A 22,723-nucleotide genomic window follows, 5' to 3' on the forward strand; every position below is an offset into this window, starting at 1 on the left:
GGGGTGTACCACAGCTTGAGTGAAAACAACACTCGAGAATGTAGCCGTTTCCATATTTGGTTCCAAGGACCTGAATTGCTGCTCATGACTCACACCGTGACCAATAGTTGCGCCTTGAATTCTCTTTGTCTAAAGTTCTGGGTTCCCTTCCCAAAGCTGTCCACCTCACCGCCCCTTTAAGATGGTACTTGGAAGGTATTGGTTTGACAAGGCATTGGACCACTGCACTGACGTTTACTGTGTGCCAACGGACTCCTGCAATAATTACGCTGCACACCGACGCCCTGCCCGCCTTGGCCTCCGCCATCTCCCGGCTGCCAAACATTCCAACTCCCCTTCCCATTCCCACACTGTCCTTTCCATCCTGGACCTCCTCCACTGTCAGAGTGAGACCACACGTAAACTGGAGGAACAGCATCCTCTATCTTGCTTGGACAACTTGCAACAGCAGAATGAACGCTGATTTCTCCAATGTCAATGTTTTGTTCTGGCCTTCCATATCATTCAGTCTGAAGAAGGGTTCCTCCTAATCTGAGGAAGGACATTCTTGCCATAGAGGGAGTACTGAGAAGGTTCACCAGACTGATTCCTGGATGGCAGGACTTTCATATGAAGAAAGACTGGATAGACTCAGCTTGTACTCGCTAGAATTTAGAAGATTGAGGGGGGATCTTATAGAAACTTACAAAATTCTTAAGGGGTTGGACAGGCTAGATGCAGGAAGATTGTTCCCGATGTTGGGGAAGTCCAGGACAAGGGGTCACAGTTTAAGGATAAAGGGGGAAATCTTTTAGGACCGAGATGAGAAAAACATTTTTTCACACGGAGAGTGGTGAATCTCTGGAATTCTCTGCCACAGAAGGTAGTTGAGGCCAGTTCATTGGCTATACTTCAGAGGGAGTTAGATGTGGCCCTTGTGGCTAAAGGTATCAGGGAGTATGGAGGGAAGGCAGGTACGGGATACTGAATTGGATGATTAGCCATGATCATATTGAATGGTGGTGCAGGCTCGAAGGGCCGAATGGCCTACTCCTGCACCTAGTTTCTATGTTTCTATGTTTCCATATCATTCAGTCTGAAGAAGGGTTCCGACCCAAAACATCACTTATCCCTTCCCTCCAGTAAATGGACCCGACCCGCTGAGTTACTCCCACATTCTGTATCAACCTTTGGTAAAAACCAACATGTGTTGTTCCTTCCTCCATGTCCTGTAAACCCCTGTGGGTTGCTTTCCTGCCCCTTGAGAGGGTTATACAAGAGGAGATAACAGAGGGAGGGAGGGTGGATGAGGATTGGGATGTGGGGGGGATGACTAACCTGCCCTTGTCTCCCGCAGTGGTGTCATCAGCAACGGAGGAGGGAAGATCCTCGTCCGGAAGATTCCCAACAGTTCCAGCTACAAGGGGACTTTGTCTAATGGTGTCCGCTCCCTGTCCCTCCCCCGGTGGAGGGAATCATTCGTCGTGTTGGGTAATTATCGCCGAGTTGCCTTGACTGAGATCGCAGGCTGTTCTGGTCTATTTCATCTGTGATTTTATCAGCTGATCGGTATGAAGGGTAACAACATAACACCGGGTTTTACAGGTGACGTGATGCTCAACACAAGAGATTGGGATGGGATCAGAATGATCTTATTCCTAATTGTCTTCTCATTATGGTTAAATGGAAGGAATGGTCAGATCCCAATACTAGCAGCGCAGGGTCCTAGCCCACCATCCCTACATATAGAGCCACTGCTGGGAAACAGGCCCTTCAGCCCATCGAGCCTGTGCTGACCTTCAAGCATCCATTTACATCAATCCAATTTTATTATTTGCTGTTCCCACTGAATTCCTCCAGAATCGACACGGGGTTATTTCCAGAAGATTCAGATTCAGATTCAATTTTAATTGTCATTGTCAGTGTACAGTACAGAGACAACGAAATGCATTTAGCATCTCCCTGGAAGAGCGACATAGCAAATGATTTGAATAAATAATAATAAGTGTCGGGGGGGGGGGGGGGGGGGGAGGTGGTGATTGGCAGTCACCGAGGTACATTGTTGAGTAGAGTGACAGCCGCTGGAAAGAAGCTGTTCCTCGACCTGCTGGTTCGGCAACGGAGAGACCTGTAGCGCCTCCCGGATGGTAGGAGGGTAAACAGTCCATGGTTGGGGTGAGAGCAGTCGCTTAACCTACCGACCTACACCCCTTTGAGATATGGGAAGAAACCAGAATCCATGTAGTCAACAGGGAGAACGTATAAACTTCATACAGACAGCACCCCGGGATCAAACTTGGATCTGAAGAAGAATCTCGATCGGAAACGTCACCTATTCCTTTTCTCCAGAGATGCTGCCCAACCCGCTGAGTTACTCCAGCATCTTGTGTCAATAGACAATAGGTGCAGGAATAGGCCATTCGGCCCTTCGAGCCAGCACTGCAATTCAATGTGATCATGGCTGATCATCCCCAATCAGTACCCCGTTCCTGCCTTCTCCCCATATCCCCTGACTCCGCTATTTTTAAGAGCCCTATCTAGCTCTCTCTTGAAAGTATCCAGAGATCCTGCCTCCACCACCCTCTGAGGCAGAGAATTCCACAGACTCACAACTCTCTGTGAGAAAAAGTGTTTCCTCGTCTCTGTTCTAAATGGCTCACTCCTTATTCTTAAACTGTGGCCCCTGGTTCTGGTGTCTACGTTTGGATCTCTGGAGCTGTGAGATGGCAGCTCCACTAGCTGTGCCTCTGTGCTGGCCATCTCAACAGTGGATCTCTCTGTCTTTAAGATGAACGGCAACAAATCTTCCTAGTGTTGCTGAACAATATGTGATGTTTTTATCTGTATGTAATCTTGCTTTGACTGGAATGGCCATTGGCTTATTTTCTCTGCTCAAACGTCACATTAGCGGGGGCGGGGGAGGTTCACCTTGACTTGACGTCTTCCTGGAGACTTTCCGATCACATTGGCCATGTCTATTGGAGCAGCCTATATGCTGCACACACTGATTGGACCTGTTCCTCACCCTACTGTACAACTGAAAACAAATCTGACTTGATTATGTAACTAATAAGCAGAGATACTCAGCCATACCATACCAACATAGAACAGTACAGCACAGGACAGGCCCTTCGCCAGACACTGTTGTGCTAAACATGATGCCAAGACCAACTCATCTCCCTGCCCGTAATCCATATTCCTCCATTCCCTACATATCCATGTGGCCATCCAAGTCGTCAAGTTTATTTGTCACATACACATACGAGATGTGCAGTGAAATGAAAAGTGACAATGCTCGCGGATTTTGTGGAAAAAGACAAACAAACAAACAACCAAACAAACTACAGACAGAATGGAACAGAATCACACATTCTTTTTCATATTAAATATTGTGGGCGGAAGGAAAAAGGGGAAAAAAACAGCAATTTTAAGAAAAAGCAGTAGAGTGGTTCAGTAAAGTTAGTCCCTGGTGAAATAGGAGTTTACAGTCCTAATGGCCTCTGGGAAGAAACTCCTTCTGATCCTCTCCGTTCTCACAGCACAGCAACGGAGGCGTTTGCCTGACCGTAGCAGCTGGAACAGTCCGTTGCAGGGGTGGAAGGGGTCTCCCATGATTTTATTGGCTCTGGAGTTGCACCTCCTGATGTGTAGTTCCTCTCATCTGTTCCCCCAGCTCCCAAGCTGCAGAAAGGAGTGACCTACCCATCAATCCTGGAATACCTACCTCCACGGCGCTCTAGTATAAGAACCGGTAATTTGACGCGTGTGTGTGTTGGAGTCTGTGTGTGTGTTGGAGTCTTTGTGTGTGTGTGTGTTGGAGTCTTGTGTGTGTGTGTGTGTGTGTGTTGGGGGGTTAGTGTGTGTGTGTGTGTGTTGGCGGGTCTTTGTGTGTGTGTGTGTTGGAGTCTGTGTGTGTGTGTGTGTGTGTGTGTTTGCGTGTTTTTGTGTGTGTGTGTGTGTGTTGGAGTCTTTGTGTGTGTGTGTGTTGGTGTCTGTGTGTGTGTGTGTGTGTGTGTTGGAGTCTTTGTGTGTGTGTGTGTGTGTGTTGGAGTCTTTGTGTGTGTGTGTGTTGGAGTCTGTGTGTGTGTGTGTGTGTGTTGGAGTCTTTGTGTGTGTGTGCGTGTGCATGTATCTTTTGTGTCTTTGTGTGTGTGTGTGCGAGTTTGTGTGTAGGGGAGTCTGTGTGTGTGGAGAGGAGATGGGAGGGCAAGGGAAAGAGAGAGGAGGATGGCAAGGTGGGTGGTGTGGGGTGGGTTGCGAGGGGCAGGGGAGGGTGGTGAGGGGAGGGGAGAGGAGAGGGTGGGGGTAGTGGTGAAGGGCGGGGTGAGGGTGGGTCTGTGGCGCCTCATTCACTGCCCTTGTTTCTCTCTGTGCTCTGTGCTCTGGGCAGCAGCGAGGCTGAAGACCACGGCAGCGCCGGCCCCCACCAGCATCCCCATCGCCCGGCAGCCCGCGACCTCGCGGCCGGCTCCACGACAACTCTCCCCGACCCACCTCCACCAGCCCGAAACCCCCGGGGCGACCCCCGCCTCTCGACAGCCCGCCTCGCCGTGGCCAGGGGCAAGGGAACCAGGTGAGTGGGGTGCAAACTGCAGGGGTGGGGCATGGATCAGTACAGCACAGGAACACGACCTTGGAAAAGGGTTCTGGTGGTCTGCCCTATAGTTGTGTCATTCTCCCCCCCCCTCCCCCCCCCCCTCCCCCCCCCCCCCTCTCTCCCCCCCTCTCCCCCCCCCCCTTCCCTTCTCTCTCTCTCCTCTCCTCTCCCTTTCCCCCCCCCCCTCTCTCCCCCTTCTCATCCTCTCTCTCCCCCTTCTCATCCTCTCTCTCCCCCTTCTCCTCCTCTCTCTCCCCCTCTCTCCTCCTCCTTCTCTCCCCCTCCTCCTCCTCTCTCTCTCTCCCCTTCTCATCCTCTCCCCCTCTCTCCTCCCTTCTCCTCTCCCCCCTTCTCTCCTTCTCCTTCTCTCTCTCTCCTCTCTCCCCCTCCTCCTCTCTCCCCCCTCTCTACTTCTCCTCCTCTCCTCGTCTCTCCCCACTCTCGTCCTCTCTCCTTCAACTCGTCTCCTCTCCTCGTCTCTCCCCACTCTCCTCCTCTCTTCCACCCTCTCATCCTCTCTCTCTGAACGGTCATAGGATTCTTAACTCTCTCTCGTTGAGGACTGTCCCTTTAACACAGTGCCGCTAGTTGTCACAACGCACTACTGTGGGTGAATCTTGTTAACCCACGTCTAACGCCTTGTTTTGGTTCCAGGCCACGGTCACTCTGTAGTGGGCATTGGGCAACGATCAGGTAAGTAGCCGGCACTGTCTGTCTCTCTGTCTCTCTAACTGATGCCTCTGGCATATGATGCTGTCAAAGTCCAGGCTGACTGAGTGACTTTTCCTTACCAGCGTTCCGGGAGTCGGGATTGTCCGGGTTTGCCGACAGCTTCTACCCTCTGCCGCATGCAGGTACCACACCGCCCCTCCGCTCTCTTGTATTCAATGTGTGGGTGGGATCGCTCTGTGTAATGCTGCACCTTGCTCTTGTTGCCACCAGGGGTTCACCGGTCAGAGCCGGCCGTCGCGGTACGTCAGACGGGAGGCCTGGGCCCCACTCACGGTGGGTCACTCACAACATGTGGGCACTACAGACACAACCCCTGGCATCCAACACTCCTGCACCCTGCCCCCTCTACACACTCCTATCCCTTTATTTATCTGCTTTTCATCTTTTTTCCCTCTTTTAACCTCACCTCCTTTCTTCTTTTCTCCATCTCATTCTCCCTTTATCTACTTTATTTTATTTTATTTAACCAGGAGAAGTCTCATTGAGATTAAAAATCTCTTTTACAAGAGAGTCCTGGCCAAGACAGGCAGCAGCACAGTTCCACAGTTACAGACAATAATTTAAAAACAACAGAGAACATATAAATAGAGTCACAGTCAGAACATCATCAAACAAAGCATGTACAGACAGAAGAGCCCGCTTCAACATCATTAAGAAGGGATTTAAATCTGTTTATAGAAGCCAGCTCCTTAAGTTTCAGTTCATTCTGCAGCTGGTTCCATGCGAAGGGAGCAGTGTAACTAAATGCCCTTTCCCCCAGTTCAGTACGGACTTTAGGTACAGTTAGTAAGAACAAGTCCTCAGAGCGGAGCTGATAAGTTCCTGTGCTTTTCCGAATCACATACTTCTGCAGGTATGAAGGAAGAACACCGAGGATAGTCTTATAAATAAGGATATGCCAATGATGGAGTCTGCGGGTGGACAGGGCAAACCATCCAACTTGAGCATACAATGAGCAGTTGTGCGTGAGGGTTTTAAAATGAGTAACAAATCTCAGTGCTCCGTGGTAGACCGTGTCCAAAGACTGTAGGCATTTTGAAGATGCATTCATATATAAAACATCACCATAGTCCAACACAGACATAAACGTTGCAGCAACAAGTCTTTTTTTGGCTTCAAAAGAAAAACAAGACTTGTTTCTAAAGTAAAAACCTAATTTTATCTTTAGTTTTTTCATAAGTTGCTGGATATGAGGTTTAAAAGAGAGAGAATCGTCAATTATAATTCCCAGATATTTATATTGAGACACAGATTCAATCACAGCTCTGCAAAGTGGTGATAGGAGGGAGATCCGAGGGCTTTGATTTAGCTTTAGTGAACAGCATAAGCTTTGTCTTGTCAGCATTTAAAACAAGTTTTAAATCACACAGGTTACTTTATTTATTTTCTCTCTGCTTTCTCCTTCTTTTCCTCATCTTCTCTTTTCCACTTCCTGTTTTCTTCCTCTTCCTCTCTTTTTCTCTTCCTCTCTTTTTTCCTCTTCCTCTTCCTCGCTTTCCCATTCTTCTCTTTCTCATTCCTGTCCCATTCCTCTCTTTCTCATTCCTCTCTTCTCTCTCTCTCCCTCTCGTTCTCATTCCTCTCCTCTCTCTCTCCCTCGTTCCTCCTCTCTCACTCTCTCCCTCTCTGGACATAGCTTGTTCTCTCTCACCCCTCCAGAGAGGGGTCTGGGAGCAGTGGGCTGATTTGATCTCTTCCCTCACACTCTGGCGGTGATTCTTTTGCGACAGGTTTCACCAGACAAGCTCAGCTGGCACGGCCCAGATCGGATTGGCTGGTTCCTCCGGTAAAACAACGCGGTGAGTGAACCGTTACCACTCATCCATCGCTCCGCAGTCCACAGCCCCCACAACATGCACATGGGTGGGTTCACAACATATGGGGAGATTCACAATGAAGGCCAGAGCAAAGATCACAGAACGCTATGGTCTTTGGGCCAGAGTTTCATCCATCGCTACATGAGTTGTGGCTTCCAACACGGGCTCCTCTCCAGCAGTGGAGTACATTGAGACGGCCTTGTCTTGTGTAAAGTTCCTCAGAAGGGTAAATACATTGTCCTTCAGACATTCCACTGACTCAGCAATTTTTGCTTCAGCGAGATGCATTATTGTGAAGGGGAATTGGTGGGGGACGCACACAAATGTATAAATACAGCTGAGAAATAGCCATCGTTTGGAGTTTGGAAGACTGATCATTCTGTGAAATATAACGGAGTTCGTGTGGCCCAGTCATGGTCAGACCCAGGGTTGCCAGCATTCTCACTCCCAAATAAGGGACTAAAGGTCAAAATAAGGGACAAATTCCCGACGGCAATTCGTTGACCGACTCGTCCGTGGCTGGGTGAATGATGGGTTGGCCCGGGTGCTGGAGTGCACACAAAGCCCAGCCGGCGGCCCAGCTGAGGAGTTTTGGCCCGCGCTCAAAGTCCGACACCCTGATCCAACTCATGAACCGATGATCAGCCATGAGAAGGAGGGGTGGTGGTGTCGGCTGTAAGTGAAGGTCCGAAGGTTGGACAGCTGGCCGGGCTGCCGACCGACGGGCCCACAGGCGAGGAGCTGCTGCTGCACTCCATGGGCTGCACTACATCGGGACGGGGCAAGGGCGGTCCCGTATGGAACAAACCAATTTAGCCCAATATACGTGATGTCCAGGCTAATACGGGACAGTTGGCCACCCTAGTCACACCATTGTGTGTGTGTGTACATAAGCACATGTATAATCTGTGTGTGTGTGTGTGTGTGTGTATGTGTTTGCACTTGCATGTGTGTGCATGCACATTATGTCAGTGTGCACAATGTGTATATCTGTGTGGTTGAGAATCTGTGCAAGAGTCCACGTGTGGGTGAGAATCAGTGTGCATGAGAGAGTTTGTTTATGTGTGTGTGAGTGTATGCACAATTGTGTGTGTGTTATGGAGAGATGATATCGACACAGATTATTAATGTACTGTGCAAGTTTTCTATCTGTGGGAGTTTGATTCCCGTGATGTAATGGGAAGTGGGGGGAGAGTTGCGTTGTCCTTGCGGTGTCAAAGCCTGCCCCTCTTCTGCCCTGCGGTACGTTGGTGTCGAGGCTCCCCGCACACGTCTACAGTTCCATTGACGGTGTTTAACAGGCGACTCTCCCTGTGTCTACAGCTGACTATGCTGGCCAGTCCCCCGACCCTGCCTACTCCTGGAGTGAAGTGAAGACCCACGGCAACCCAGGTCAGGTTCACTGAAGCACAAACTAACCCCCCCCGCCCCTCTGAAGGGTGTGTGTCCCTGCAGTACCACGGGGAGAGGGGCTGTGAGTGTGTGGGGATGGGGGAGGGGGGGGTTCCGGTTAGTGCACGTTGGGTGGGATGGGAACAGGATGTGCACTGGTTGGGTGGGGGTGGGTCTGTCAGACATAGTGGCTTTGGTGCAGGCATCCGGATGGATGCAAGTTGTTGATGTGACAAGGTTGGGAGGGAGCAAGTCTAAAGGCCTTAACTGGATGGGTGCAGGTGGTGGGATCGTGGAGGTTGGGGTGGATGTAGGATGTTTTTTTTCGGATGAGGTTGTAGCACAGAGTGGGATGGGCGCAGGTGGTGGATATGACTTGGTTGGTTGAGGGCAAGTCTGTCGGCCTCAACAGGATGGGTGCAGGCAGTGCGATGGGTTCAGGAGGAGGAGGAGTTGATGGTAGGTGAAGCTCAGGATGAGAATGCGGATTGGAGTCTGTGGGAGACGCTTTACTTCCCCACATAAGGATGGCTGCTCCACATTGTCCACACTGGTTCTGGTGGCCGTTCACCAGTGGGAGTTGCAGAGTCCTGCAGGAGGGTGGAGGCCAGAGAAACAGGAACATGCGGGAAAAGGAGGAAGATGGTCAAAGTTATTGGCCGTCCATCACAATGGTGAATATGAGGTCACAATGGACGAGCTGCCTGCCCCAGTGGGGACTTGGAGGGATTGCCGTGGGAGCAGTAATCCTGGAGTCTGGTGCGAGTGGGGGTGGAGTGGGAGTGAAGTCATAGCAAAAGGATTTGAGTATAGGAGCAGGGAGGTTCTACTGCAGTTGTACAGGGTCTTGGTGAGACCACACCTGGAGTATTGCGTACAGTTTTGGTCTCCTAATCTGAGGAAGGACATTATTGCCATAGAGGGAGTACAGAGAAGGTTCACCAGACTGATTCCTGGGTTGTCAGGACTTTCATATGAAGAAAGACTGGATAGACTCGGCTTGTACTCGATAGAATTCAGAAGATTGAGGGGGGATCTTATAGAAACGTACAACATTTTTAAGGGGTTGGACAGGCTAGTTGCAGGAAGATTGTTCCCGATGTTGGGGTCACAGTTTAAGGATAAGGGGGAAGTCTTTTAGGACCGAGATGAGAAAAACATTTTTCACACAGAGTGGTGAAACTTACAAAATTCTTAAGGCCCGAAACGTTGCCTCTTTCCTTCGCTCCATAGATGCTGCTGCACTCGCTGAGTTTCTCCAGCTTTTTTGTGTACCTTCGATTCTCCAGCATCTGCAGTTCCTTCTTAAACAAAATTCTTAAGGGGTTGGATAGGCTAGAAGCAGGAAGATTGTTCCCGATGTTGGGGAAGTCCAGAACAAGGGGTCACAGTTTAAGGGTAGAGGGGAAATCCTTTAGGACTGAGATGAGAAAAACATTTTTCACACAGGGAGTGGTGAATCTCTGGAATTCTTTGCCACAGAAAGTAGTTGAGGCCAGTTCATTGGCTATATTTAAGAGGGAGTTAGATGTGGCCCTTGTGGCTAAAGGGATCAGGGAGTATGGAGAGAAGGCAGGTACGGATACTGAGTTGGATGATCAGCCATGATCATATTGAATGGCGGTGCAGGCTCGAAGGGCCGAATGGCCTACTCCTGCACCTATGTTCTATGTTTCTATTACTGTGGACAGCTTTCTGACTTTGGGCAGACGGGGACTGCAGAGAGAGTACAGCGGTCAGTGAAGGAGCATGTGTGTGTGTGGCCCGGACATTGAACTGATGGCTGTGGGTCTCCACTTAAGCCGGGTGCCCTAGGGATTCTCACACGTGGCTGTTTATATTTAATCTTTATGTAGGTTTGTATCTTGGTGCTTTTTTGGTATGACTGTGTGGTAAATCAAACTTCACTGTACCTCAGTACACGTGACAATGAAGGACTATTACACCATTAATTCCTGCTGCCATCATCCCAAAGTCCTCTCTGGCCATCCAGCAGACTCTGACCATAATGGCGGTGAGGAGTTGACCTCTCGCCCCTGGGTCAGGGCCCGTGGATTGGGAAGCATTGCTGCCCTCTGCCTGAGAGGTGATCCGTGTCTATTAACCGGTGCTGGAGTGTGCAGGTAGAATCCCACCTCTTGCATGGTCCTCCCACCCACCACACTCCACGCACTGTAGATCAGGCCTGGCTAACTGTTGTCACACTTACAGCGTACAGCTCCAAGCCTGGGCCGACTGAATACGAGAAGTGGTTACTGGACCTCGATCAGAACGCTCGCAGTAAGTACACTTGGTACTGTTGTGCCGATTACATAACAATGTCCAAGTTTAATTCATGTCACAGGCCTGGCCAGTTATCTGCAGTAGGGGGTTACACAAAAATGCTGGAGAAACTCAGCGGGTGCAGCAGCATCTATGGAGCGAAGGAAATAGGCAACGTTTCGGATCGAAATGTCGCCTATTTCCTTCGCTCCATAGATGCTGCTGCACCCGCTGAGTTTCTCCAGCATTTTTGTGTACCTTCGATTTTCCAGCATCTGCAGTTCCTTCTTGAACACTTCTGCAGTAGGGGCTTGTCCTTCTCACCAAGACTCTTGCTGCCCTTGGATTTCGAGCCAATCCTCAAGGATTTGCAGAGCCTGTTTAGCTCAGATTTGTCCTGGCCGAACAGGAAAAGGTAGTGGATCAGAGAGGTCCTGGATCAGAGAGGTTTAAGGAATGCAACACGCGAGCTGGCCAGGGGTTGACTTAGTCCAAAACTAGATGAGGGCAGGCTCCCCTTCATGAGGTGGGAGACCGGTCGTGGGTGGGTGCAAGCCAGTGTAACTGTCAGGAACGGTATTAAGGAACTCCAGGTGTAGCATCACAACACGAGGGTGCATTCTGATCTCCCATCCTTCCAGCTGTTGGGATGGACCACAGGTTCTCCTGACTTCTATCTCTGAGCTGTTGCTGGACTGATTCTGGGATTGTGGAGAGAAGTGTTCGGATTCATCTTCCCATCCCCCTCACCCACTCTTCACGCCCTCTGAATCCCTCTCTCCCCTTGTTTCTATCCTGTGTCAATTCAAAATTCATCAGGAAATGGAGGAGAAATCTCTTCCCCTGGTGAATGTTGGAAATGTGGAACTCGCTGGCTCTGGAAGGATATGACTGTGCAGCAGGATGCATTTACGGGGGGGGGGGGGGGGGGGGGGGGGGGGATAAGCTGAGGGGTAATATAGGGTGTTTGTGGCAGGAGTATAAATCCCAGCAAGCAGCAGTTGGGCTGAATGGGCTGCCTTATGGTGCAAAGGCAACACCATTCAATGTGACCTGAGACAGGACAAGCACAGGAGGAATGTGTCGTGTTGCCAAATTCTTCCTGCTCTGTGCACGGGTTTGCTGTAAGCTATCAGTGTTGATCAGGTTATGGTGATTAGTCTGTGTCATGAAGGGCAGTGAAATAGAGCAGACTTTATTGGACCAGAAATTGATCAGACTTAGCCCAATAATTAGACACAAAATGTTGGAGTAACTTAGCGAGTCAGGCAGTGTCTCTGGAGAAAAGGAATAGGTGACGTTTTGGTTCGGAACCCTTCTTCAGATAGAAACATAGAAATTAGGTGCAGGAGTAGGCCATTCGGCCCTTCGAGCCTGCACCGCCATTCAATAGGATCATGGCTGATCATCCAACTCAGTATCCCGTACCTGCCTTCTCTCCATACCCCCTGATCCCCTTAGCCACAAGGGCCACATCTAACTCCCTCTTAAATATAGCCAATGAACTGGCCTCAACTACCCTCTGTGGCAGAGAGTTCCAGAGATTCACCACTCTCTGTGTGAAAAAAGTTCTTCTCATCTCGGTTTTAAAGGATTTCCCCCTTATCCTTAAGCTGTGACCCCTTGTCCTGGATCTTGCTTTGGTATAAACCGGTATCTGCTGTTCCATCATACACATTTAGTTCAACAATTGTTCTGTTTAACTTATCAGACCACCGAGTCCAGGATCACCGAGTCCAGGATCACCGAGTCCACGATCCAAGCTTAGGGACGTTCAGCTCGTTAGACCATGGTATGTGGCTCTGTTGATTGTGCTTGTGCCAACTTTCACAGCTATGCAAGTGAGCATAGACATTCCCCTCACGATTTAACATTTTGTTTCGTTTAGACATACAGCGAGTAAATGGGGCCCATCGGCCCACCAAGTCCACTCCACTAACCACCAATCACCCGTACACTAGTTGTTATCCCAGTTTCACATCCTGCAATATACCTACAAACCTGCATGTCTTTGGCGAACACTTGTTGACATGGCTGCAAACAGCAACATTCTCTAATGCGCTGTGGGCTGCTAATCAGAAACTCCCCCTGGCGTGATTAATATTTCGGGGTCACAACAAATAAATGTTGCTATTATTTCATTGAAGGTCAAAGGCTTGCGGCACCAAGGAACAGACCATGGGAATACAGCCCAGAGTCGCCCACGTTGCCAAGTATGTGAATCATTTCTGGTGTTACATTCAACATGTCACAAGATAATGCACCACTGACTTTCTCTTGTGTTTACATTCACAAAGAACATTCCTTTGTACAGAAAGCTGCCATAAAAACACAGGAGAAGGCCTCTGGCCTGTACAATGGTTAATCTCTCCTCCACTAGTAGATATTATTCTGCTGATTAGTTACAGCGGCTGTTTATCTGTAGATTTACATTTGGTTTTATTCCTTTGAAGTAGTTATTCCATCTCATGGTGATTGTATTCAATTTATTGTCATTATCTCATAAGAGACAACAAAATGGATTTTCCTTACAATCAAGAAACATAAAATAAATAATAAATAAATAAAACGTATTTTAAAAAAAAGCACAAACACGGAAGTCCATGACACAACACAACCCCACAGGTGATTGTCATTTTGATGTGGACAGTTTGAATGACCTGAATGGACTTTCCTGTATCTTACGGTAGAACGCACTAGGGCAGGTGTGTGAAACATTGTATTGTGGGGTTTTAAGCTGAATAGGAGGCAACAGCATACGAGTGTCTCGTCTCAGGGATCTAAAGCCGAGGCATAGTTTGTTATCCTCATTCAAAATCTGAGCTAAACCTTTTGGTTGCCTTATTCCCCTCCAGATCAGAACACCGATGAAACAGAGATTAATTTTTGGAAATCGGACTTTGATGCCAGGGGTGAGTTAAACTTTGAGCGCATGGTTACAACAACTACTTTGTATAGTAAGGCATAAAAAGCTACAGGACCAATTGCAGGTGAATGTAGGTGGTACTGATAAGTACAATGGTTGGCATGGACGTGGTATTTATGTGCCGTACGGCTCCATGTAAACTTGGATAATTCGCTGCCTGCTTTGTTTTGGTCTCCAGTTTATCAGGAACTGTTTCCTGCAATACCTTTAGACAAAAGCAGCAAGTACCCTGCCTGCGTTTTACTTTAAAGGACATTATATCCTGCACTGTAGTAGGATGTGATAACCTGCAGTGCATCCCAGCTGAAAGTAAAATCAAAGATACATGGATAGGCACTTTGGGAAGCTCTATTCTGGATAGATGTGTCCTGACTAGCTGGGGAATCATTGGGGCTGAGGATGAGGAAGCATTATTGATGGTAAACACACTGATTTAGGCTTTCTCCTGTACCAGGTTTCAGCACAAGAGACCAAGACTTCATTGAGAAGCTGGTTTCCCGAGGAGATCCAAGTACGTACACATTTTTGCCTCATTGTTGCCTGTAAAGAGATTGAACAAAGTTATATTTTACCACTGGCCACGTGGACCTCAGCCATGATCACATTGAATGGTGCTGCTGGCTCGAAGGGCCGAATGTCCTACTCCTGCACCTATTGTCTACATTTGATGAAGTCAAGCTCCCAACAAGGAGCTCCACCTGACAGCACACGCTGGAAGGTTGGGAAACAAGTCTCCTGGTGGGGGTGGTGTGGGGCTAATCTTTCACCACCATTGCGGATTGCTCATCACCCCTCCCCATCTCATCTGGTACCACACCTCTCCCTCTGCCTCGATTGGCTATCTTCCGTCTTGCATTTGTCAAGAATTGACTGATTCTTTGCCTCCACAGATGCTGCTTGACCCACTGAGTTGATCCAGCAGTTTGTTTTTCGCTTGCAGATTGCAAGGTGGACCTGGCATTCCTGGTAGACGGAAGCTGGAGCATAGGAAGGCGAAGATTTGGAATCCAGAAGAAGTTCTTGATGAGTGTTGCAGAAACCCTTGATATTGGGATTGCAGGCCCGCTCATTGGCATTGTTCAGTTTGGGTGAGTAGAATCAACAGCAAAGTCAAAGCCCTGAGCTCAGGAACACCCTTCCCTTCCCCTCCTCCCCATCTTTTTAAAATTCATCTCCTTCATCAAAGATGACTAAATCATGAGAGGAATAGATCGGATAAATACATAGTGTCTCTTGTCCAGAGTAGCAAAATCAAGAACCAGAGAACATAGGTTTAAGGTGAGGGGGGGGGAAAAGATTTAATAGGAATCTGAGGGGTAAATCTTCCACATGATAGGGTGGTGGGTGTATGGAACGAGCTGCCGGAGGAGCTAGTTGAAGCAGGTACTACCGTAACGTTTAAGAAACATTTATACAGGTAGGTACATGGATAGGACAGGTTAAGAGGGATATGAACCAAATGCAGGCAGGTGGGGCTAGTGTAGATGGGACATGTTGGTCGGCGTGGTCAAGTTGGGCCGAAGGACCTGTTTTCATACAGTATGCCTCTATGACTGTATCACAAATCTTTGATCATCTAACTGAAATTTAGCTTGGGAGCGATCTAGGAATGTACTGCCGATTCCGAGATACCATTTTGCAAAGAAGAATGCAAACAAGATAAGGGAGGAGAGCACTTTAAAATATTCTGGCTTTGTGAAAGGCATAACTTTCTTTATTGAATGTTAATGGAGAGCAATATTTTGTCATTACAGGAACAACGCTAGCATTGAATTCAACCTACAGACCTACCAGAACTCCCGTGATCTTAAACGTGCCATCGAGAAGATTCCACAGAAAGGTGGTCTCTCGAATGTGGGTGAGTGCGATGCCCTTCGTAAGAGCCAGCAGTCTATCCCCTTCCAGAAGGAGGATATTTCAGTGCCTTGCACAGGGCAAGGCTTCACACTGTGTGCATGCTAGTGTATCAAAGCCACATTGGTGAAGTTGTGTTTTAAGGAACCTTCTCAGAAGCTGATGACCAGCTTGCTGTCATCCATTTACAAGGGATCCTTCACCCCAATTAAAACAAGTGCTGTTTAGGGCTTACTTTATTTTTGCTTCACTGGTAACTATCCCTACCCACTCAACTCCCCACTCCTTGCCTCCAACAACCTCAGTCAGTTCAGCCGGCCCCATTTACCTCCCACCCAATCCCTCGAACTTTGCTCTTCTCCTATAACCCCATCCGCCTCGCCAGCATTTCCCCACCAGCCTCCCCATCACGCTTCCACCAGGAGATGGATCCTTTGTTTTCGAGTTGGCAGCTGTGCCACCTCAAAACCATACTCTGATATTCCCAAACTCTGGAATTCCTTCTCAAACCACTCTACCTCTCTTTCCCTTATAATGTTATAAAGATTGAAAAGACTAGGCTTGTATTCACTGGAGTTTAGAAGGATGAGGGGGCATTTTATAGAAACATATAAAATTATAAAAGGACTGGACAAGCTAGATGCAGGAGAAATGTTCCCAACGTTGGGCAAGTCCAGAACCAGGGGCCACAGTCTTAGAATAAAGGGGAGGTCAATTAAGACTGAGGTGAGAAAAAAACTTTTTCACCCAGAGAGTTGTGAATTTGTGGAATTCCCTGCCACAGAGGGTAGTGGAGGCCAAGTCACTGGATGGATTTAAGAGAGAGTTAGATAGAGCTCTAAGGGCTAGTGGAGTCAAGGGATATGGGGAGAAGGCAGGCACGGGTTATTGATAGGGGACGATCAGCCATGATCACAATGTATGGCGGTGCTGGCTCGAAAGGCCGAATGGCCTCCTCCTGCACCTATTTTCTATGTTTCTATGTTCCACAGAGACCATCTGTGGTGAAACAGACCTGCTTTACTTCAGAAGCCCCTGCTGCACTGTAGGTTAGCTTAAAGAGCATTATTGTTACTACTGCTCATCCTTCCGAGCCAGAAGGTTGTAGGTTCACCTCAAGTCACTCAGAGACTGGAGCACAAGCATAAGGGCAGAGCTGAGGTGGTGCACCACTGACTGAGGTGGTGCCTGGCCTCCCTCCAGGATACAAGAGATTCAATGCTGCTATTTGACAGCGAGCAGGTGTGATCCGTCTCTTCTCTAGATTATTCCACCTACCCTACTGTGGGATTTTGCTGTGTGCATCTCTTGCATGGCAACTGCGACCGCATTACAAAACTACTTAGACTGGGACTTCCTGAAGTGGATGTGCACGGTGCCATAGAGATAATTTATGTTGGATCAAAGCAGCGATTTCCTATTTTGGTGGACTCCACTCAACTAGATGAGTGCCCTTCGTTTGTTTGGTTGATTATCTTCTACAATTGTCCTCAAACGAACAGGAAACTGCCCGTGCAATGAATCTGAGGATCAACAACCTCACACTGGAACCCAGACTCTTCAGCTTGCACTTGTGGGCAGCAGGAGAAAGGGAAGCTCTGTTTAATGAAACTCTCATAAAGCCAGCAGCATGGGTTTGGCTAAGGTGCTCCGATTTCCACCCACTTCCCCAAAAAAATTGCAGGATGGTGCGTGCATTGGCCACTGAAGATTAAGCCCAACGTGTGTGGTAGAATCTGAGGGGGTTGATGGGAATGTGGAGGGAATAAAGTAGGATAGGTATAAACATAGAAAATAGGTGCAGGCGTAGGCCATTCGGCCCTTCGAGCCTGCACCGCCATTCAATATGATCATGGCTGATCATCCAACTCAGTATCCCGTATCTGCCTTCTCTCCATACCCCCTGATCCCTTTAGCCACAAGGGCCACATCTAATTCCCTCTTAAATATAGCCAATGAACTGGCCTCAACTACATTCTGTGGCAGAGAATTCCAGAGATTCACCACTCTCTGTGTGAAAAATGTTTTTCTCATCTCAGTCCTAAAAGATTTCCCCTTTATCCTTAAACTGTGACCCCTTGTTCTGGACTTTCCCAACATCGGGAACAATCTTCCTGCATCTAGCCTGTCCAACCCCTTAAGAATTTTGTAAGTTTCTATAAGATCCCCCCCTCAATCTTCTAAATTGTAGCGAGATTAGTGAATGGTCTGTGTCCTTGCTGTATGACCCTATGACCTCTGAGATCTATTTTCAGTGCACGATGCGCATTAGGTTATTAAGTCTCATATTAATGTGATGACCTTTGACGGATTTGGGGTGGAGTATCTATCGCAGGGTCAACAACACGGCATTAAGGTTAACTGCCACAAATAGGGGTCATGAAATAGGTTGCGGATGATGACACTCCCCAGTATCTGTTTTCCTTTCTGTTCTCTGTGCCATCCAAAAACGTTCACTCTCTCTCTCTGCTGCTAACTTTCTCCTTCTAGCGGTTCATCTGATGCTCTCCTCTCAGTCTGCCTCATTCCAGAGTTCTTACTTCCCAGTCTTTCTCTGTAGCTGTCAACACCAGGACCCCAGTGTCTCTACTGAGCAGTCAATCACTCAGAAGGTACACAAAAATGTTGGAGAAACTCAGCAGGTGCAGCAGCATCTATGGAGCGAAGGAAATAGGCAACGTTTCGACCCGAAACGTTGCCTATTTCCTTCGCTCCATAGATGCTGCTGCACCCGCTGAGTTTCTCCAGCATTTTTGTGTATCTTCGATTTTCCAGCATCTGCAGTTCCTTCTTAAAGACGGTCAATCACTCGGGTTCAATTCTGATTTCACTCCCTTCCTATCTTTGCACATCCCCAATCCTTTCCACTTGTCACTTTAATTTAATGTTTCATGTATTTTGTGTTTTTATGAATGTTGGTAGATCAATTTCCCTCCTGGGATAAATAAAGTTCTAGCGCATCGCATCAACACAGGGGAACAGGGTTTGACTGCAAGTTGGAAACCGATCACAGCATGGACCCTGTCTTTTTGCAGGCAGAGCTCTCAGTCACACCATCGGCAGCTTCTTCTCCAGCGAGCAAGGGAACCGTGGAGGGGCCCCCAACGTGGTGGTGGTCCTGGTGGACGGCTGGCCCACGGACAAGGTGGGCGAGACCGCTCGCCTCGCCAGGGAGTCCGGCATCAACATCTTCTTCATCACCGTGGAAGGTGCCGATCAAAACGAAAGGCAGAACATGGTGGAGAGTGACTTTGTGGACAAGGTGAACTCACAGATTCTGCAGCAGTCTAAACTATTGAGCATGTTAGCATTTAGGAAACACTCCCTTTAGTCCAATTAATCCAGGACGACCAAATTGCTCAATTGAGCCAGTCCTACTTGCCTGTATTGGGCCATACCCTCTAATTCATTCCTATCAATGTACCTGTCCAAACATCTTTTAAATGTCGTAATTGCACCCTCTATTACTCCCTCTGCTTGTTCCATTCATGCAAAACCCTTTGAGTGAAATAGTTGACCCTCAGTCATAGAAACATAGACATTAGGTGCAGGAGTAGGCCATTCGGCCCTTCGAGCCTGCACCGCCATTCAATATGATCATGGCTGATCATCCAACTCAGTATCCCGTACCTGCCTTCTCTCCATACTGCCTGATCCCCTTAGCCACAAGGGCCACATCTAACTCCCTCTTAAATATAGCCAATGAACTGGCCTCAACTACCCTCTGTGGCAGAGACTTCCAGAGATTCACCACTCTCTGTGTGAAAAAAGTTCTTCTCATCTTGGTTTTAAAGGATTTCCCCCTTATCCTTAAGCTGTGACCCCTTGTCCTGGACTTCCCTAACATCGGGAACAATCTTCCTGCATCTAGCCTGTCCAACCCCTTAAGAATTTTGTAAGTTTCTATAAGTCCTTCTCTATGCCTCTCTCCCCTCTTGCTGTAAACCAGAGGGAATGGTTTAGAGGGCTATGGGCTAGGTGCAGGCAAATGGGATTAAAACAAGAACTGTTATCCTTGGGATTTGTGGGACCGTCAGCCAACGTAATGTAGCCACCATTGAAGATCTGGCACTGTGATGGGAAATCCAGAAACTATCCGTATGAAGAAGGGTCTCGACTCCATATATAACCATATAACAATTACAGCACGGAAACAGGTCCTCTCGGCCCTTCTAGTCCGTGCCGAACACTTATTCTCACCTAGTCCCATCTGCCTGCGCTCAGACCATAACCCTCCATTCCTTTCCTGTCCATATACCTATCCAATTTATCTTTAAATGGTAAACAGTATGGCACGAAATGTCACCGATCCATGTTCTCCAGAGATGCTGCCTGACCTGCTGAGTTACTCCAGTAATTCCCTTTCTGTCTTCATAGCATTGCTCGCTGCACTGTTCTCATAATCTGCAGGAATCCCCAATCCCCACTTTCCCCTGACCTGGCCTGGACTAACCTTATTTTTGATGGCTTTGCTGCAGAGCATGTGAGGGAAAGTGTGCAGTTTAAAATACGGTGTTGAAGTCTGCAGTAGAGTTTGCTGGCCCTTTAATACACTTGTGGCCACAGATCAATTTCAACGCCACTGTTTTCCTTTCTGTTCTCTGTGCCATCCAAACACTTTCGCTTTCTTTCTCTCTGCCGCTAACTTTCTCCTTCCAGTGGTTCATCTGATTCTCTCTTCTCAGTCTGTTTCAATCCAGAGTTCTTTCTTCCCAGTCTGTGTGGCCAAACTCGTGCTGTACAACACTGGCTCTAATTTGAATGTTGGTACATGTTGATTCAGGGAATGTAAGGCTGTGAGTGGTTGGATGAATGGGGGCAATACTAGGGTGGCACATGTTGGGTCTGTAACCTTCTCTCTCTTTTCACACCAGTCTGTCTGCAGGACCACTGGTTACTTTGCCATCAATGTGCCCAGCTGGTTCCAACTGCAGCATGCGGTGGCCCCGCTGGTCCACAGGGTGTGCGACACCGAGCGCCTGGTCTGCAGCAAGACCTGCCTCAACTCCGCCGACATCGGCTTTGTGGTGGACGGCTCAAGCAGCGTGGGCACGGACAACTTCCGCACCGTGCTGCAGTTCGTGGCCAACATCAGCCGTGAGTTTGAGATCTCAGACACTGCCACCCGGGTGGGCGTGGTGCAGTACACCTACGATCAGAGGCTGGAGTTTGGCTTTGGGGAACACAACACCAGGGAAGCAGTGTCCAGCGCCGTCAAGAACATTAGGTACTGGAGCGGAGGCACTAGCACAGGAGAAGCCATCACCTATGCCTCCAAACACCTCTTCAGCAAGTCCAAACCCAACAAGAGGAAGCTCATGATTGTCATCACTGACGGCCGCTCATATGATGATGTTCGGACTCCTGCGCTTGCTGCCCACAGGAATGGTAAGTCACTGCAGGGAGGAGTGGAGTACTCTTCTACAAATTCTTCCGTTGGGTAATGGGTCCTTTTCACTTTTGAAAGCTTGTCTTCATCTGTCTCCACCTGACTTTCCATACGGGTCCAGATCACAACTCGCTGGGAGAAAAGGTTTTCAACTCTGCCCTTACTGGTTCACTTTAAATCCAAGCGTCCCAATCTTCTTAAAAGTGAGAACAGATTTGTGCCTTATTTAGTTGGTTACATACGTTATAGCATGCAAAACAGTGTTTCACTCTACCTCAGTATACGTGACAATAAACCTAAACTTAGTTGGAAAGGTATGGTGTTCTGAAGATATAGCACGGAACCAGGTCCTTTGGCCCACCAACTAATCGAGTACCCATTACACAAATGTTGCCTAATCAATTTTATTCTCCCCATATTCTCATCGTTTACCCTCCCCTCCAGATTCTGCCAAATGCACTTTGGGCAATTTACAGTGGCCAATTGATTCACCAATTTACACGTCATTTGGGATGTGGGAGGAAACGGGAGCACCGCAGAGGAAATGCACGGTTACGGAGAGAAGGTGCAATCTCCACACAGACAACAGCAGAGATCAGGATTGAACCCAGATCTCTGGAGCTGTGAGGCTGCATTGTGCCACTGAGCTGGCCAAATATATGGCTGGATTAAATAACCATATAACAATTACAGCACGGAAACAGGCCATCTCAGCCCTTCTAGTCCATGCCAAACACTTACTCTCACCTAGTCCCATCTACCTGCACTTAGACCATAACCCTCCATTCCTTTCCCGTCCATATACCTATCCAATTTATTTTTAATTGATAAAATCGAACCTGCCTCCACCAATTCCACTGGAAGCTCATTCCACACAGCTACCACTCTCTGAGTAAAGAAGTTCCCCCTCATGTTACCCCTAAACTTCTGTCCCTTAATTCTCAAATCATGTCCTCTTATTTGAATCTTCCCTACTCTCAATGGAAAAAGCTTATCCACGTCAACTCTGTCTATCCCTCTCATCATTTTAAAGACCTCAATCAAGTCCCCCTCTCAAGTCCCCCGGCACTCCAAAAAATAAAGACCTAACTTGTTCAACCTTTCTCTGTAATTTAGTTGCTGAAACCCAGGCAACATTCTAGTAAATCTCCTCTGTACTCGCTCTATTTTGTTGACATCTTTCCTATAATTTGGCGACCAGAATTGTACACCATATTCCAGAATTGGCCTCACCAATGCCTTGTACAATTTTAACATTACATCCCAACTTCTATACTCAATGCTCTGATTTATAAAGGCCAGCACACCAAAAGCTTTCTTTACCACTATCTACATGATATTCCATCTTCAGGGAACTATGCAGTTATTCCTAGATCCCTCTGTTCAACTGCATTCCTCAATTCACTACCATTTACCATGTACGTCCTATTTTGATTTGTCCTGCCAAGATGTAGCACCTCACACTTATCAGCATTAAACTCCATCTGCCATCTTTCAGCCCACTCTTCCAACTTTCAGCCCACTCTTCCAAATGGCCTAAATCTCTCTGTAGACTTTGAAAATATACTTCATTAACCACACCACCTTTCTTAGTATCATCTGCATACTTACTAATCCAATTTACCACACCATCATCCAGATCATTGATGTATATGACAAACAACAGTGGACCCAACACAGATCCCTGAGGTACCCCACTAGTCACCGGCCTCTAACCTGACAAAACAGCCATCCACCATTACTCTCTGGCATCTCCCATTCAGCCACTGTTGAAT

General features: G+C 48.1%; 1 protein-coding gene across 8 annotated transcripts in view; it reads left to right on the plus strand.

Moving 5' to 3' along the window:
• Positions 1–22,723, plus strand: part of vit (vitrin) — a 35,148-nt gene that overhangs the window by 7,463 nt on the left and 4,962 nt on the right. For 2 of the 8 annotated variants that reach the window (XM_055635127.1, XM_055635126.1), the window contains exons 5-21: positions 1,337–1,470; positions 3,653–3,730; positions 4,370–4,552; positions 5,231–5,269; positions 5,371–5,430; positions 5,519–5,581; positions 7,039–7,107; positions 8,449–8,517; positions 10,729–10,797; positions 12,491–12,571; positions 12,927–12,992; positions 13,635–13,691; positions 14,160–14,216; positions 14,646–14,793; positions 15,460–15,563; positions 18,595–18,821; positions 20,434–20,947. In XM_055635127.1, the coding sequence (XP_055491102.1) occupies positions 1,337–1,470; positions 3,653–3,730; positions 4,370–4,552; positions 5,231–5,269; positions 5,371–5,430; positions 5,519–5,581; positions 7,039–7,107; positions 8,449–8,517; positions 10,729–10,797; positions 12,491–12,571; positions 12,927–12,992; positions 13,635–13,691; positions 14,160–14,216; positions 14,646–14,793; positions 15,460–15,563; positions 18,595–18,821; positions 20,434–20,947 (2,018 nt within the window). The remainder of the gene's footprint in view (positions 1–1,336; positions 1,471–3,652; positions 3,731–4,369; positions 4,553–5,230; positions 5,270–5,370; positions 5,431–5,518; positions 5,582–7,038; positions 7,108–8,448; positions 8,518–10,728; positions 10,798–12,490; positions 12,572–12,926; positions 12,993–13,634; positions 13,692–14,159; positions 14,217–14,645; positions 14,794–15,459; positions 15,564–18,594; positions 18,822–20,433; positions 20,948–22,723) is intronic. The other 6 variants (XM_055635128.1, XM_055635130.1, XM_055635131.1 and 3 more) reach the window with 6 other exon arrangements.

The sequence above is a fragment of the Leucoraja erinacea genome, chromosome 5 (assembly GCF_028641065.1).
Source record: "Leucoraja erinacea ecotype New England chromosome 5, Leri_hhj_1, whole genome shotgun sequence".
Classification (NCBI taxonomy): Eukaryota; Metazoa; Chordata; class Chondrichthyes; order Rajiformes; family Rajidae; genus Leucoraja; species Leucoraja erinaceus.